At 39.6% G+C, this 17,282-nt stretch overlaps 1 protein-coding gene across 1 annotated transcript; it reads left to right on the top strand.

The window, feature by feature from the left end:
• Positions 1–2,044: 2,044 nt before the first annotated feature.
• On the top strand, positions 2,045–16,418 carry LOC110215788 (keratin, type I cytoskeletal 12). Its single transcript, XM_020997579.2, is given in 9 exon segments — positions 2,045–2,689; positions 5,024–5,106; positions 5,858–6,014; positions 7,960–8,121; positions 8,204–8,240; positions 8,243–8,328; positions 8,683–8,903; positions 14,150–14,220; positions 16,251–16,418. Coding segments are annotated over 9 exon segments (1,560 nt in total). The 3' UTR covers positions 16,349–16,418.
• Positions 16,419–17,282: the final 864 nt, after the last annotated feature.

Raw genomic sequence — 17,282 nt, 5'->3', positions numbered from 1 at the left:
AGGAACAGGTTTGGGAAAGCATCTAGCAGGGCTAAGCATGAGAACTATGTCTTTCTTAAGACTTCCAGATCATGGGAGGCCAGAATCTGGAAGAAACTGAGTGTAGCCATGAAATCATTATTCTATCTTATTTGGTACAATAAATTGATGTATTTATTTAATCGATCCTATGTCTATAAGTAAAACTCTATACATCAAGTGTGCTTGTCTACGTGGCCAACTCCACTGTACCCTACTCCCTAACCAGAGCTCAATGAAATACAGTTATTGTGGAAAGAAATGTTTATGATAAGATGGAACTTGGGAGCCATTCTGATTGGATGTTGTTGTTGTGGTTGTGGTTGTTGCTGTTGTCGTTCATCTTTGTTCTTCTTCTGATTGGGTAAATCCACACTGATCACATCCTTCAGACTAATAACTGAGTGTGCCACCCACAAATGGGCAGAATTAAGGGACAGAGTTCTACAATCATATGGGAATCATGGAACTTGGGAGATTTTTCCCCAGAGTTCTCCCTGGTGCTAGATGGAGTACAAAACCATGAGGGTGAGGGTAGGTTTTCCCAGCACCTGATTCTTATCATAAATTATGCATGGCCAGTAGCAAGCAATACAACCTGCTGGTTAAAAATTGATGGAAACAAGAAATGGCATATCAAGTTTAGGGATCAGCTAGCTGGTCTCAGCTGGATTGCAAAGTACTTGAAATGAGACTGTGGGAGCTATGGGAGTAAAGAGACAGGGAAAGGTTTGAGAGATGTTATGGAAGTACAATTGACAGACTTGGAGATTGCTTGGATATAGTAACGAAAGGGATGATCAAAGATGACTTTTAGGTTTCGAAACTAAGTTATTAGAATGATTGTGCAATTGACAGAAATTGGGAAGCTGAGGACAGACTAGCTGTAGAAAGAAGACAGAGTTCAGGTTTAGATTTAATTGTAAACTCCTTGATAGCAGGGACAATGTTTTGCCTTTCTTTTTATCCCCAGAGCGTAGTACAATATCTGACACGTAGTAGAGATGTAATAAATGCTTGTTGACTTGAAGTTGAGTAATTATTTCATCCTGACACAAACTCAAGTTACTTCAGAACATTCAATAGCTCACTTCATTATCTTTGTGCACTATGCATTTATTCACTCAAAAATATTTATTAAACACCTACTTACTATATGCAATAAGCTGTGCTAGCCTCTGGGACACCAGAGAAAGAAAATAATAGCTCATCAAGTATTTAGTTCTTTAAATGCATGAGGCATTGTCTTAAATGCTGAAGATAAAAAGATGGCAAAAAGGTAATCTTTGCTCTCAAGGAGATGACATTCTAACAGACAAGACAATGCAAAAATGCCAAGGTGCATACAAGATATACACAGAGCAGATGGAAGGCAGTATGAGAAAGGAAGGAACTAGCAGTTGGGAAAAACTGGGAAGGGCCCCCTGCAGAAGGTGGGCTTTGGGCTGAGTATTGAAGAAAGCCAAGGGAAAATAAGAGGCAGATGTTAGGGATCAAAGCATTTCAGGTGCAGGGGACAATAAATGCAAAGGCAAGGAGGTGGTAGAGGTAATGCGATGTGCAAATAACAGCAACGAGGCCAGTATCACTAGATCATAGAGTACTTAGCGGGCAGTAAAGTATAAGAAGATGAACATTAGGAAGGGACCAGGTTGTAAAGGACTTTAAATATGAATGAGAAATAGACTTGGGTGATATTAGCAAAGCAACATACTGCCTGTGCAAGGGTGAGGGAATTCCTTCTGACAAGCAAATTCTACCTCACCCAAATCTCTGTCAAACAAATACCTAGTGGGTACTCTTATTTTTGCACCAATAAACAATTTCTACCTGCACATATGACTTGACTTGGTCAGGCAATGCTGAGCTGACGAAAGAAAAATAAAGGGTTGAATTTTATTGTGTGCAGGTTTGGACTTGACAACTGTGACGCCCACTTCATGGGGTATAAAAGACTGCGCATCTCGGCCTATTTTGCCCCTCTGCTTCTCCATTTTGCCAACTGAGTAATCTGTGCATCGATACCATGTCTCTCTCTGTCCACAGTTCTGGGGCCTCCCAGCAGGCTTCATCTCGCAGTGGGGTGGGGGGCCGCCGGCTCAGCCAGTTGTCCAGCACTGGTAGTGGAGGTGGCTTTGGTGGAAACCTTTTTGGCTCTGGGGCAAACTCGGGGGGTAGTTTCAGTGCTGTGTCCATGTTTGGTTCCAGCTGTGGCTTTGGAAGCAGCTCCAGGAGTGCCTTTGGAGGAGGGCTGGGCAGTGGTTATGGAGCAGGACTGGGCAGTGGTTTTGGAGTGGGGCTGGGCAGTGGTTATGGAGAGGGGCTAGGAAATGGTTATGGAGGAGGGCTAGGGAATGGTTATGGAGTGGGGCTGGGCAGTGGTTATGGAGGAGGATTAGGGAATGGTTATGGGGGAGGGCTAGCCGGTGGCTCAATAAGTATCCCCTGTAGCAATGATGGAGTCCTTCTTTCTGGATCAGAAAAGGAAACCATGCAAAACCTCAATGACAGGTTGGCTTCCTACCTGGCTAAAGTCCGGGCTCTAGAGGAAGCAAACACTGAACTGGAGAACAAAATTCGAGACTGGTATGAAACACGTGTGACGGGCGACTCTGTGTCAGGAAATGATTATGAAAAATATTACCCATTAATCGAAGATCTTAAGAATAAGGTAAGAATCGCTCTGCCATTGCAACATTTATAGCAGCAGTGGCTATTCAGTGCCCATGTAATTTTAATCTGACTCCTGACATGAATTATAATATAATTATAACGTAAATTAAATATTAAATTAATCAAATAAATATAATATAAATTAAAGATTTTAATAATTCAGCTTTCATTTTAATCTTTTACTAAATTATGCTACTGTTACATGTAATTAATTTGATAGTACTTGCACTATTTTTCAAATGTTCCTTATTGTTGTTATTCTTATTATTGTTATTCTTGTTCTTGTTCAGTTGTACTTGACTCTTGGTGACCCTTACGTGTCACCAACAGTCGGACACAACTGAAAATGACTGAACAACAATAACAACTGGCAAAGATACTGATTGCCCTTTCCTTCTCTGGCTCATTTTACAGATGAGGAAACTGAGGCAAACAGGGTTAAGTGACTTGCCCAGGGTCACATAGCTAGTAAGTGTCTGAGGCCAAATTTGAACTCAGGAGGAGTTCAAATTTATTCATTGGAAATGAACAAAAAGGAAGAATAAGGAAAGGAGAGAAATGCTATTGTCAAACTTGGCTGGGCTTGCACTTACTTCATCCTGAAATCATCAGCCGCCAATTCCTGGCTCCATCCTAGCTTTCTCACCACTGCACCACCTAGCTGTCCTCCTTTGTGTCTATTCAATTCCAGGAGTAATTTATTGAACACCTACTATGTGCCGTGGACTGTGCTAGGCTTTATGTCACAAAAGACAAAAATGAAAATGGTCCCTGACCTCAAGGAATTTACATCCTACTGTATGTCTTTCTTAACGTGAACTGCGTTTCCTCTGTGGGGTAATAGAGCCACGGATTTGAGTCAGAAGAAATGGCTTTGAATTTGATCTCTGCAACTTGCTCCCTGTGTGATGTTGAGTATGTCATTGAACCTTGATGGGTTTGCATTTCCTCAGCAGTGATATGAGGGTATTGAGAGTATATGATCTCCAGACTAATTAAGAGGCAGCCTGGTATAGTAAGAAAACCAGTGGATTTGGGGTTAGAGACCTAGATTCTAATCCTGGCTTAACTACTGACTACTTCAATTAGTGTTCTGGGCTTCACTTTCCTCATTTGTAAAATAACAGGGCTGGACCAGATGATCCCTAATATCCCTTCCAGTTGTCAACCTGTGATCTTTTAAGATCCCTTCCAGCCAAGGGTATTGGGAGGCTCAAGTGAAACAATGGATGTAGAGCACTTTGCAAACTTTAGAGTACTGTATAAATGCCCATTATCATCATGATCATCAGCTTTTAGTCAACAGAGGATGGCTAGATGGTGCAGTAGATAGAGCTCGGGGCCTAAGTCAGTAAGACATGAGATCAAATCCAGTCTCAGACACTTAATAGTTGTGTGACCCTAAGTAAGTCATTTAACCCTGTTTCTTCATCTGTAAAATGCGCTGGAGAAGAAAATGGCAAACCACTCCAGTTTCTTTGCCAAGAAAACACCAAATAGAGTCACAAAGAACAGGACATGACTGAAAAACAAGTAAACAACAACTGAATGGTAATCAGGCCCACAATATGGTGATGACTTCATTTCGTGGCTTTTAATTCCATTCCTGCTGATCTCTAATGCTGTTTATAGAACAATATAGGAATATGATAGTAAAGGCTTAACAATCAGGCTGTGGGTTCCCAGAATTATGCATACTGTTTTTGTTTTTGTTTTTAAAATTTAGTCTTCAGTATTAACACTTTTTTCAATCTTGACCAGTGGAATCAAACAAAAAGAGAAATAGATCCCTGCAGGCCACATATTTCCTTAGAAAATCACAAATTAACATTATCTATGTTGGTTTATAATTTATTTATTTTGTTAAACATTTCTCAATTACATTTTAATCTGATTCCAGCAGCATGAAGTTTTCTACTGTCTTTGCATCCTGTAGAAGCAAATCTCTCACCTTTGGTCGAAACAATCAACAAAATAAAAAATTTAATAATGCTGCCAGCTTTTCGAACTGGCTTCAATATACCCTTGCTTTCATCTCCAGAGCCTGTGATCCTTGGGAAGGAAGGAAAGAAGGAAGGAAGGATGGATGGAAAGAAGGATGGATGGAAAGAAGGAAGGAAAAGAAAGAAAAGGAGAGGAGAGGAAAGGAGGAGGAAGGAAGGGAGGAAGGAAGGTGTTTCTTAACATACAACTTTAGTTTTTAAAAACAAGCAAATTGAAAATCTGGCAGAATTTAAAATGATTTCATTTACTACCATATCTCCTGATCTGGACCGAATGTCTGGGCCAGTCTCTCAGTGCTTTTAGAAATTCCTTCTCTGTACTTTTCCAGATTATTTCAGCCACAATCGAGAATGCTCGGCTCATTTTGCAGATCGACAATGCAAGGTTGGCGGCTGATGATTTCAGGATGAAGTAAGTGCAAGCCCAGCCAAGCATTTCTCTCCTTTCCTTATTCTTCCTTTTTGTTCATTTCCAATGAATAATACTTTCCATATTTCAATACAGTAGTGTATCTGCTATTAAGTAGTGTTGCTAAGTCCTCCCAGCAGTTCAGATAGCAGCTTGTTCATACCTGCCCATCCAGTGCCCATCTACCCCCTACCAGAAGTTCACCACACAGAGGTCTACCCAATGTACAGAGGACCTTTCTTTTGTTCTCTTTCTTCTTCCTTGCCTTCCAGTGGAGCAGCCAAATACCTGTGTGGGCAAGAAAATCAGGAGAAGTAGATAATTCCAGTAAACATGGTATCATATTAAATAATTACTTTTTCCCCCCTGAAACTCCACCTACACATGTTGGGGTTTTTTCAGCATAGGGAATTTTCAGTGCGGAAACTCCCTCTTCTGAGTCTCAGCAGCAGCCCACCACTCATTTGGAGACTTAAAGAATTTCAGGGGGGCACTAAAAACTTAAGTGATTTGCCTTAGGTCACACGGCTAGCAAGTAAACTGAGGCAAAGCCTGAAGTTGGTCTTTCCTTCTCCAAAGGTAGCTTTCTATCCCTTAGGCCATATTGCCTCTCTATTACTAGATAGATAGCCATTCAAAGTGTTCGTGCTAATTAATGCCTGAAACAAATCACTTTTTCGGGTGGGTTTTACTTATTTATTTTCGGGTTTTTTTTTTTTTGATCCCTTGGAGCATTTTGTCCTTTGCTTTTAAGGTACGAAAATGAGCAGGCCCTTCGCCAGAATGTCGAAGCTGACATCAATGGCTTGCGCAGGGTGCTGGATGAATTGACCCTGGCCAGGGCTGACCTGGAAATGCAGATTGAAAGCCTGATGGAAGAGCTGGCTTATCTTAAGAAGAACCATGAAGAGGTGAGGGGGCATCTGTCACTCTCATGTCCTTCCTCCTCCCCTCCCCCCAACCCACTCCAATTTACATTCTTATTAAGTTAGAAGAAAAATGAAGGGGGCTTCTTTTATTGACTTCTGGAAGGTTTGTTTGGCTGGATGTATGTGATGGGGGAATGAAGTTTGCTTATAGAGGGAAAGCAGACTCAGATATGAAGACAGAAGGATGGAGTCCCTGGCTTCTGTTGATGTTTCCATCGGCATACTTTTTCTCACTTTTCACTTTGAAGATGGGGTAATAAAGTTAGTTTAGTGACTCTAATCTTGTCATTCTATTCTAAAAAAGAGAATGGACAGAGATCCATAGAATTTTAGAGCTCAGTGGAGCCTTAGATATAATTTCATTCAATCCCTGAAATAGGACTGACTACCTTATTTATGACAGATAATGGTATCATAATTATAGTAATAATTGCAAGCATTTAATAGCATCTACTACGTGCCAGGCACTATGCTAAGCACTGTTTCTAAAATACTATCTCAGTTGATCCTCAACAACCCTGGGTGGTAGGTACTGTTATTATCCTCATTTTATAGATGAGGAAACTGAGATGAACAGAGATTAAGTCCAGGTCACATAGCCAGTAAGTGTCTGAGGATGGATTTGAATTCAGGACTTCCAGACTCCGGGTCCAACCACTGTGCCACCATAAATGATATTTGTCTTTTCCCCTGATGTCAGAGGCCTGAAAAGATTTCTACCGTGTTTTCAGTGTGTTCCTGTTCAGAGAGTGGAAAGAATACTGAACTCAGAGCCAGAAGATCTGGGTTCAGATCATGACTCTACTGCTTATCAGCTATATGACCTTGAGCAAGTCACTTCTCTGAGACTCACAGGATCATAGATTTAGAACTGGAAGAGACCTCAGAGACTATCATTCCAATCCCTTCATTTTACCAATGAAGAAACTGAGGCACAGAGAGATTAAGCGACTTGCCCAGGGTCATATCTCTAGTAAGTGTCTGAGGCAGAATTTGAACCCAGGTCTTCCTGATTCCAAATACAGTGCTTTATCCACAATTCCATGGTAATTCCATTGTCTCCTTTGTAAATGAGATGGTAAGTACAGTGTTTGGTGCATAACAGTGCTTAGTAACTAGTGCTTCTTTAGAAGGAGAGGGAGGAAGGACAGGCAAAGTGAATGGGAATGAATGGACAAAGAGTCCTGATGGGGCCTAGGAGTGGATACACTGAAATGTGGAAAGAATCACATTAAATGTGCAGTGAGATTTAGAAGGCATTATTAAGCAAGTCTAATTAGCTGCACTGATATTCAATTATTAAAGTTTTAATCAAACATTTCAAAAATAAAAACAAAATACATTACAAATCCTCATGAAAGGGATGATACTTTAAAGAAAGTCAAATAGTCTAAGGGTAAGATTTTTGTTTAAGGTTTCAAGGATTTCTGGGTTCAAATCCTAGGGAAGTCCACTTTCACTTTAGGGGAGGCACATGGAAAGAATGCTGGATTTGGCATCAGAGGACTTAGGTTCAAATCCTGACTTGGCCTTATTACCCAAGTGATCTTGGGCAAGTCGCAGTCCTCTGGGTTTAAGTTGCAGGTTTAAATAAACAACGGGCTTGATAGCCTATGAATCTGAGAACAGCATGAGCTTAAAGGGTGATGATGATGAAGAATGATAGATTAAGTTAACCAGTTCCTGGGACATGGTCCTTTCAAGTCAATACACATTTGTTAACTACCTACTGTGTGCCAGACAGTGTGTGAAATGCTAGGGCTACAAAAAAAAAAGAAGAAGAAGAAGAAGAAAGTCAGCCCCTGCTCTCGAGGAACTCACAGTGCAGTTAAGGAGACAACATGCAAACAACTACGTACAGACAAGCTACAGTCGGGGCAAATTGGAGAGAATCCGTACGTGTGTCACGCTTCCTTGCTCTTCCTAGGAACTTCAGGCCATCCAAGCTGGGGGGCCCGGCCAGGTTAGTGTGGAAATGGATGCTGCTCCAGGAATCAACTTGACCAAACTCCTGAATGACATGAGAGGGCAGTACGAAGTCATTGCCGAGCAGAACCGCAAGGAAGCCGAAGCTTGGTTTGTCGAAAAAGTAAGTCGAGGCACTGTGACACCTTGAGAAATGAATGCCGATTTTCCCATAGGTTGGCCAGATCCCTTCTCTTGTATTTCAGAGTGGAGAACTCAAGAAGGAGATCAGCAACAACACGGAAAGCTCCAGACGAGCAAGAGCGAAATAACGGACTTGAAGCGCACGCTCCAAAGTTTAGAAATTGAGCTCCAGTCTCAGCTTGCTATGGTATGGAAAAGCACTCAGTAATGGTGCTTCCAACAAAGAGGGCAATGGGATGGATATAGAGGCAAAAGCTCTGGTGGTAGAGCTAGAGGACCTGAGTTCAAGTCTTACCACCTATATGACCTTGGCCAATTCACTTCAACTCTCTTGGCCTCGGTTTCCCCATCTGTAAAACCAGTGTTGAACTAAGTTTCGTTCCTTCCAGCTCTCAATTCCCTGATTTTATGCACTATTCTAATTCAAAAACAGATAGCAAAGCAAAAAGAACCTTGCATATCAACCTGGTAATCCTTTCACCCTAAAGCCTCTTTTCCCTTGCTCATCAGTGAATTAGCACTATTCTTCATTGATACGCAGAGAAAGTCCTTTGAAGACACTTTAGCGGAAACCGAAAGTGGTTACTGCAATCAGCTCTCCCAGATACAGCTCCAAATCGGCCATCTGGAGGCCCGGCTCTCCCAGATGAGGAGCGACATGGAGCGTCAGAATGCAGAGTATGAACAACTCCTAAATATCAAGACCCGGCTGGAGATGGAGATTGAGACCTACCGCCGCCTGTTGGAGGGACAACTAGAAGGGTAAATAAGAAACCTTAAATGGAAAATGTGTTTTTAACTTACTGGCTCACCAATGAGTAGCTAAGCTTTCTGCTGGTGTGTGCGAAAGAAATCATAGCATGACATTAAGGTACTGCTTATCCGTGTATGCTCTGTACAAACTACATCAGTCAGTCAGTCAACAAACATTTATTAATAGATAGCATTTACATATAGTGCTTTAAGGTTGGCAAAGACTTTACCATTATTATTTCATCTGATTCTCACAACAATCCTGGGCCATAGGTGCTATTATCATCCCCATTTTGTGTGTATGCATTTTCCTTGTACCAGGGAAAATACTCTATTTAGTATTAGGGTTTTAAGAAACCCAATTTTATTATTTATTTCTTTTTTAACATTCTTTTCTTTCTAAATTTTGAGTTCAAAATTCTCTCCCTCCCATCTGCCCCCCACCCATTGAGAAGGCAAGCAAACATATCAATTATACATGTGAAATCATGGAAAACATATTGGCCATATCACAAAAATGCAACAAAAAAAGTAATAAAGCAAGAAAATTATATTTTAACTTGCAGTCTGAGTTCATCAGTTCTCTCTCTAAAGGTAGGTAGCATTTCTCCATCATGAATCCTATGGAATTGTCTTGGATCATCGTATTGATCAGAGTAGGCAAGTCTTTCAGTTTCATCATTACAACAATGCTGTTACTATGCATAATGATCTCCCAGTTCTTCTTACTTCATTTTGCATCAGTTCATTCATGTCTTGTCGTATTTGTTTGTTTGTTTTCTAAAACCACCCCCTCGTCATTTCTTATAGCACAAAAATGCTCCATCAAATTCATATGCTATAATTTGTTCAGCCATTCCCCAATTGAAGAGCATCCCCCTCAATTTCTAATTCTTTGCCATCACGAAAGAGATGCTATAAATATTATTGTACATATAGTTTTTTTTTCCTTTTTCTTTCATTTCTTTGGGGTATAGACCTAGTAGTAGTATTGTTGGATCAAAGAGTATGCATAATTTTATAGCCCTTTGGGCATAGTTCCAAATTGTTCTCCAGATAACCATTTCACAACTTCACCAATAAGTTATTAGTGGACATATTTTCCCTCATCCCCTCTGCATTTGTCATTTGTGATATGTGTGAAGTGGTACTTCTGAGTTGTTTTAAAGTGCATTTCTCTAATCAATGGTGATTTAGAATATTTTTCATATCACTATAGACAGCTTTGACTTCGTCTTCCAAAAACAACCTGTTCATATCCTTTGACCATTTATCAATTGTGGAATGACTTGTTTTCTGACAAATTTGACTCAATTCTCTATATATTGAAAAATGAGGCCTTTATCAGAGAAACTTGCTGTGAAATCCCTCCCCCATTTTCCTGCTTTCCTTCTAAACTTACCTGCATTGGTTTTGTTTATGCAAAACCTTTTTAATTTGATGTAATCAAAATTATTTATTTTCTATCCCTTGATTCTCTCTATCTCTTGTTTGGTCATAAATTCTTTCCATATCCACAGATCTGCAAGATATATTTTTTCATGCTCCCCTAATTTGCTTCTGAGATCACCATTTATGTCTAAATCATGTATCCATTTTGACCTTATCTTGATATATAGTGTTAGATCTTGGTCTATGCATATTTTTGATAAGATAGATTTCTATACCCAACCAAATATGTATATATAAGTCTTCCCTCTTTGAAGCAGTTCTGATGTTCAAGCATTATCCACCATCCTTCCATTTTCCCTGTCACTATAAAAGTTCTTCCTTGCATGCCTCTTTTATGTGAGAAAACTTTCCCCATTATACCTCTCTTTCCCATTCTCCCTGCACATCCCTCTTCCTCATCCCTTCATTTTCGTTGGGGAGAGGGAGTGGTGGAGAGAAAGACAGGGAGAGAGAGAGAGAGAGAGAGAGAGAGAGAGAGAGAGAGAGAGAGAGAGATTATCCCAATATGATTAACTCACACCCATGACCTCTGCCTATGTAGACTCCAATTGCCTTAATAATGATAAAGTTCTTAAAATGTATCCTCTCCCCATATAGGAATGAAAATAGTTTAACTTTATTGAGTTCTTTATGATTTCTCTTTCCTGTTTACCTTTTTATGCTTCTCTTGAGTCTTGGGTTTGAATGTCAATTTCAGTTTTGATATTTTCATCAGGAATGCTTGAAAGTCCTCTATTTCATTGAGCGTCCATTTTCCCCCTAAAGGATTATATACTCAGTTTTGTTGGGCAAGTGATTCTTGGTTGTAATTCTAGCTCCTTTGCCTTCTGGAATATCATATTCCAATCCCTCCACTCATTTAATGCAGAAGCTGCTAAATCTTGTGTGATCCTGACTCTGGATTGATGATATTTGAAAAGTTTCTTTCTGGCTGCTTGCAACATTTTCTCCTTGACCTAGCAGCTCTGGAATTTAGCCATAATATTCTGAAAGTTTTCATTTGGGAATCTCTTTCAGGGAGTGATTGCTGGATTTTTTTTTCTATTTCTATTTTACTCTCTTCACCTAAATATTGGGGCAGTTTTCCTTGATAATTTCTTGAAATATGATGTCTAGGCTCCTTTTTTGATTATGGCTTTCAGGTAGTCCAATAATTCTAAAATTATCTCTCCTCAATCTATTTTCCAATTCAGTTGTTTTCGCATTTTCCTTTATTTTTTTTCATTCTTTTGACTTTGTTTTATTATTTCTTAATATCTCATGGACTTATTAGCTTCCACTTTTCCAACTCTAATTTTTAAGCAATTATATTCTTCAGTGAGTTTTTTACCTATTTTTCAATTTGGCCAATTCTACCTTTTAAGTAGTTCTTTTCTTCAGTGAATTTTTGTGCCTCTTTTACTGTTAGGCCAATTTTGGTTTTGAAAGTGTTGTTTTCTTCATTATTTTTTGTGCCTCTTCTACCAAACTGTTAATTCTCTTTTCATGATTTTCTTGCATCACTTTCATTTCTTTTCCCAATTTTCCCTCTACCACTTTTATCTCTTTTGTTAACTCTTCTAGGAATTCTTATTGGGCTTGGGTTCAATTAACATTTTTCTTTAAGGTTCTGCTTGTAGCTGTTTTCACATTGTTGTCTTCTTTTGAATTTATGTTTTGGTCTTTCCTGCTACCCTAGTCACTTTTTATAGTCAAGTTCTTTGTTGTTGTTGTTTGTTTGTTTGTTGTTGTTTGCTTGGCCTATTTCTTGATTCTGAACTTCATGTTAAAGTTGTGCTTGCTCAGCCAGGGGTGAGGAGGAACTATCCACATGCTGCTGTTTTTAGAACTAGTTCTGGGGGTCTGCACGTTTTCAGGGCTTCCAAGATTGTGTGTTCCAGGGAGAGCTTTGGTCACCACTCTCCTGGTCTGAGCTCTAGTTTTTACACAGGGCAGGCCCCTGTTTCCCTACAGCCACAAGCACTAGAGCTTCTCTTGACCCTGGAACTATGACCAGGTCCCCTGCTTTCCTGCAGCCATAAGTGCTAACCCTCCTCTCTGCCCTGGAACTGCAACCAGAACTGCTTATGGTCAATAGAGCTGCCAGTCAGTGCTAGCTGTACCCAGTGCCAGCAAATGGTTCTGTTTAATCTCTTTCTGACCAGTTTTCTGATCCTCTTATGGTCTCTGGGCTGAGAGCTTCTGAGGCTACTCCTGTTGTTGCTGCTGCTGTTGTAGCTGCCTCCAAGGCCTGCTGCTGATATAGCTACTGAACTCCAGCCCAGCTCCCACACTGCTGTCACAGAACTCACCTGCTGACCTACTAAATTGTCTTAGGTTGGAAAAAAATGTCTCACTCTGACGTTTTGTTAGCTAGCTCTACTGCTCTGAAATTTGAAGAGTTATTTTGAAGTTGTTTGGAGGGGAATGTTGGGAAAGTTCAGCTAGATTGCTTCTGGTACTCTGCCATCTTGGCTCTGCTTCCCTCTTGCTAACAGGAATCTATTATGGGCTCAGAAATGGACTAATTTAATTCAGAGAGTCTCATCACCATACTAACTGCTCTGTGAAGAATATTTTGGCCACAACAATTCCCCCAAACCATCTACTAAGACAGAAAGATTGTACATCAGTGGAGGGCATGCCTACGTAGACGGAACCACAGATCCTTGACATATTGAAATATATTAGTGACCTAACATTAAAGATGAAAAATGAGATCATGTCCATCTGAATGATGCCATCCATTTCATAGTAAACTCCCTGAAAATAATATGAATACAATGTTTAAATATGGATTGTTATGTAATCACAGGAAAGTGTTCTGGAATTGGAGAAAAAATGTCACCTTTTTTGGCCTTTCTTTGCATCTCAGCTCTTAGTACAGTGTCTGGTACAGGGGTAGGGAAGCTGCAGCCTTAAAGCCATATGTGGCCTTCTAGGTCTTTGGGTGCGGCCTTTTGACTGAATCCAAATTTGACAGAACAAATTATTTTATTAAGGAGATTTGTTCTGTGAAGTTTGGATTCAGACAAAGGGCCGTACTTGAGGACTTAGAGGACCACATGAGGCCTTGAGGCCACAGCTTCCCCACCCCTGGCAGGTACATAGGTGCTTAAAAAATTCTAGTTAATTAACTGACTGACTTTTCCAATATTGGTGTCCTTACTGTTCCAGGCAGGATTTACTAAGGAAAAGGTACAGTATCCTAAACTATAATATTAAACCCAGGGTACATCATTCTGACATCCTCAAGCAGGAAAAAAAGGACACCATCACCATCTGGTTAGTTCATTATGCTTATTTTTTCCCTTTAACTTCAAACTGCACATTGACCTTAGGTATGTCTGAACCTGCTGAAGAAGCCAGAGCATCTGAGCAGATGTGTGTGATAGGTCAGAGGCCAGGTCCCAGGCTGCCTCCAATTCTGAAGCTACCTGAGGCAGCATATAAAATCAGGGACAGCCAGCATTGCTGGGCTGTCCTTTGTTAGGATGCCTTGAATTGTTTGGATTTTTGAAGGAGAGAGAGATTGTGAACCAGATGTGATCTCACAGACCTGTATAGCCCTAGTGGCCAGTTGTATTCAGACTGCTGTCCTTGTTTGTTTCTGCATTCCTCTTTATTATTTATATTCCTGGGGAAGTTTTGTGTTCTGGACTTCAAGCTGCCTGAGGTATTGGGTACAGAGAACATCACAAGGGTCTTGGCATTGCTGAACTATATCACGAAATCAACAATGGTTTTCTCTTTGATATAATTTTATTTGTCTTTCCCTAAGAACAACAGCACTTTAAGGGTTATTGTTCCTCTTTTCTATGCAGGAATGGTGCTGTTGAAAGTTTAACTGTGCCAGAATCCAGTTCTCAAGCACAGTCGATTGATTCTTCCAAAGGTGGGTAAATTCCCTGAGATACTATTTCAAAGTCTCAGATTATCAAATACCAAGCCATAGATACCCATTTGGTATCATAAGGTCGTAGCTACATTTCTTCTTAACAGAGAATCAAGAAATAACATATACTCCTGTATAGTAAATTAATCAGTTTAGAGTACATGATAGTCTTTGGCCTGGCAAGAATGCTACTCTCTTAACAGGCATTCTGAACATTACAACTAACATCCATTTTTGAATTAACAGATGTCTTTTTCATTGGCATAGAAGGTGCCAGTGATGAGAAGGGAACATTTTCTATTCCTGGAATGTACTTTCTCCTCATCTCTTCCTCTCAGAATCCTTGTTTTTCTTAGAGGTTCAATTCAGAGGCTACATTCTGGTAAAACAAAACAAACCAAAAAAAAAAAAACCTTCCTTCACAGAATTGGGAGGTACCTCCAAAACCTTGTAGTTAAAACCACACTCCAAAAACGAGTCCCCACTTCAGCACACCCAAGAAGTGGCCGTGCAAGCTGTCCCAGTAGGCCTCCAATCATAGGGAACTCACCTTTTCTCAAGGCAGCTCATTCCACTTTTGGATAGCTCTGAGTGTCAGGAAGTTTTGCCAGGCATCAAGCTTAAACTTGCCTCGTTGCAACTTCAATTGATCGTTCCTAATTCTGCCCTGTGGGAACAAACAGAACAGGTTTAATCCTTCTTTTACTTGACAGCTTACCGAATACTTGAAAACAGCTCTCTCTTCCTTGTACCCCACCCCTTCACACCCTCCACCCCATTTTCTCTTCTCAAGGCTGAGCAACCCGTTTTCTTCAACCTATCCTCTTCAACCTATCCACATATGGCACGGGCTTTATCCCTTCACATCATTTAGGTTGCCCTCCTGTGGACATATGCCGGGTCATCAATGTTCTTTCTAAATTATGGTGCCTAGAAATAAGCAGAGTATTCTGGATCAGGAGTTCTTAACCTGAAATGCAAAGTAGGAATCTGGGAATAGATTTCAGGGATCCTGTGAATTTGGAACTTTTAATATTTTAATAACTGGATTTCAATATAATTAGTTTCCTTTGTATCCCTACCTATTTTGTTTTATGCATTTAAAGACATTATTCTGAGAAGGGTTCCATAGGCTTAACTAGACTTCCGCAGAGGTCCATGACACACAGAAAAGCTGGATAGATGTTGTAGATAGATGAGGTCAGACCAGGGTAGAATACAGCATAGGCACTATGCCTCCAAATTAGCTTCTTTGGCTGCCATATCATAACACTGATTCATATCGAGCTTCCAGTCCACTAAAACCTCCAGATATTTTTCAGATTAACTGTTTGTTGTCTAGCCATATCTCATATATGCAAAGCCAGTTTCCTGAATCCATATGTAAAACTTTATATTCATGCTGATTGTGTTTCATTTTATCAGATTCAGCCCAATTTTCCAGTCCACCAAGGTTTTTATGAGGTCCTGACTTTGTCATCCGATGTGTTAGCTGTCCATCTCAAGTTTATGAGACTTACAAATTTGATCTCTAATTTTATCTAAATCATTGTTAAAAGTGTTAAGCTGCACAGGGTCCCTAAAGACTTCCTTCTAACTTGACACAGAACCATTTATAACTATTCTTTGAACATAGCCATTCAATGAGTCCATAAGACTATTATCACCTAGCCCACATCTCTTCATCTTATCTCTGTATCCCCCAACCATTATTGCTCTCTCCCTCCTCATCTTACCATTTTTGTCTTTGTACCCATTGCCTGATATATAGTAGGTGCTTAGTAAAAGTTTGTTGAATTAAATTTATTGTTGAACTACATCAAAGTATTCATAGGTTTTCACATACTTGAGCATACAGTTCTATTTTAAAATAGCCTATAAAAATAATCTAACAATAGTTGCCATTTTACAGATTGCCCTAGCTAATACCTTATTTTAGAAGCCTAACTTGAAAAATAAACTTTCATATTTTAGTTTTACATTTTAAAACAACTACTCTATTTAAAACAAAAATACCACTTTGCTTTTAGATCCAGCCAGAACAAGGAAAATCAAGACAATTGTGCAGGAGGTAGTGGATGGGAAAGTTGTTAACTCTGAGGTTCGGGAAATTGAAGAAGAAATCTAAGACACCAGAAGTTAGCTCCTTATGATTGGCTCCTGAATCAGAAAGGAGAAATTCACAAGAAGAAACATTACCACTCTAAGGCTCCGGGTTTTTATTTGTTAACTCATACTCTGTTTCTTTTAGCCCCTTTTAATACTGTTGTAAAGAAAATGAGTTCTATTCTCCTTCAGTTTTCTTTTTAGTCTTTTGTGCCTAGAAATATATTAACAGAAGGCACCTTTTAACAAATGGGTTTTTCCTTTCAGTCTTCAGTACTCAGAGAAGCCCTTTAACGCACATATTTCTGGTAGCTGGGGGATTTAGTGAGGGAATGAATGCTGAAGAGATGAAAAAGATGAAAAAAAGTTAAGTTTACTTAACTGATGTTATTATCTCTTAAGCTGTGCAAATGTAAACTTTGTAACTTCTTTAGGAAAAAACCATAAAAGCTTGTAAACTGTTTTTTTTAAAGTAATACTAATTTTCATCTTTACTTATTCTGTTTCTTTAACTTTGAAACATGATTAAAAATGTGATAGTATATTAGAAGGTTTCATATATTCATTTATCATTAAAGGGGATAATATATTTTAAAACACAAAGGAGTCTACGATAAGTCTGGGGGTCAAGAAGAATGAAAGCTTAGGGGGGTTGCTTTTGAGTCTATTTTCAAATGAATTCATAGAATCATAAAATGTTCAGAATTAGAAAGTGCCCAGAAGTCATCTAGTACAATGAATACCAGAATAAGAATCTTATCTTAATATACCTGAGAAGAGGTCTTCCAAGCTTAACTTGAAGACCTCCTTTGAAAGGAAATTATTACCTCCTGAGTCAGCATGCATTTATTCAGCATCTGCTCTGGGTCAGGCACAGTGCTAACCAACCAGAAATACAAAAGAAGGCAAAGGACAGTCCCTGTTCTCAGGAAGCTCACTGTCTAATAGGGGAGACA

This window comes from Phascolarctos cinereus, unplaced genomic scaffold (genome assembly GCF_003287225.1).
Source record: "Phascolarctos cinereus isolate Bilbo 61053 unplaced genomic scaffold, phaCin_HiC Scaffold_5;HRSCAF=322, whole genome shotgun sequence".
Taxonomy (NCBI): Eukaryota; Metazoa; Chordata; class Mammalia; order Diprotodontia; family Phascolarctidae; genus Phascolarctos; species Phascolarctos cinereus.
This window is presented reverse-complemented; position numbering and strand designations above follow the sequence as displayed.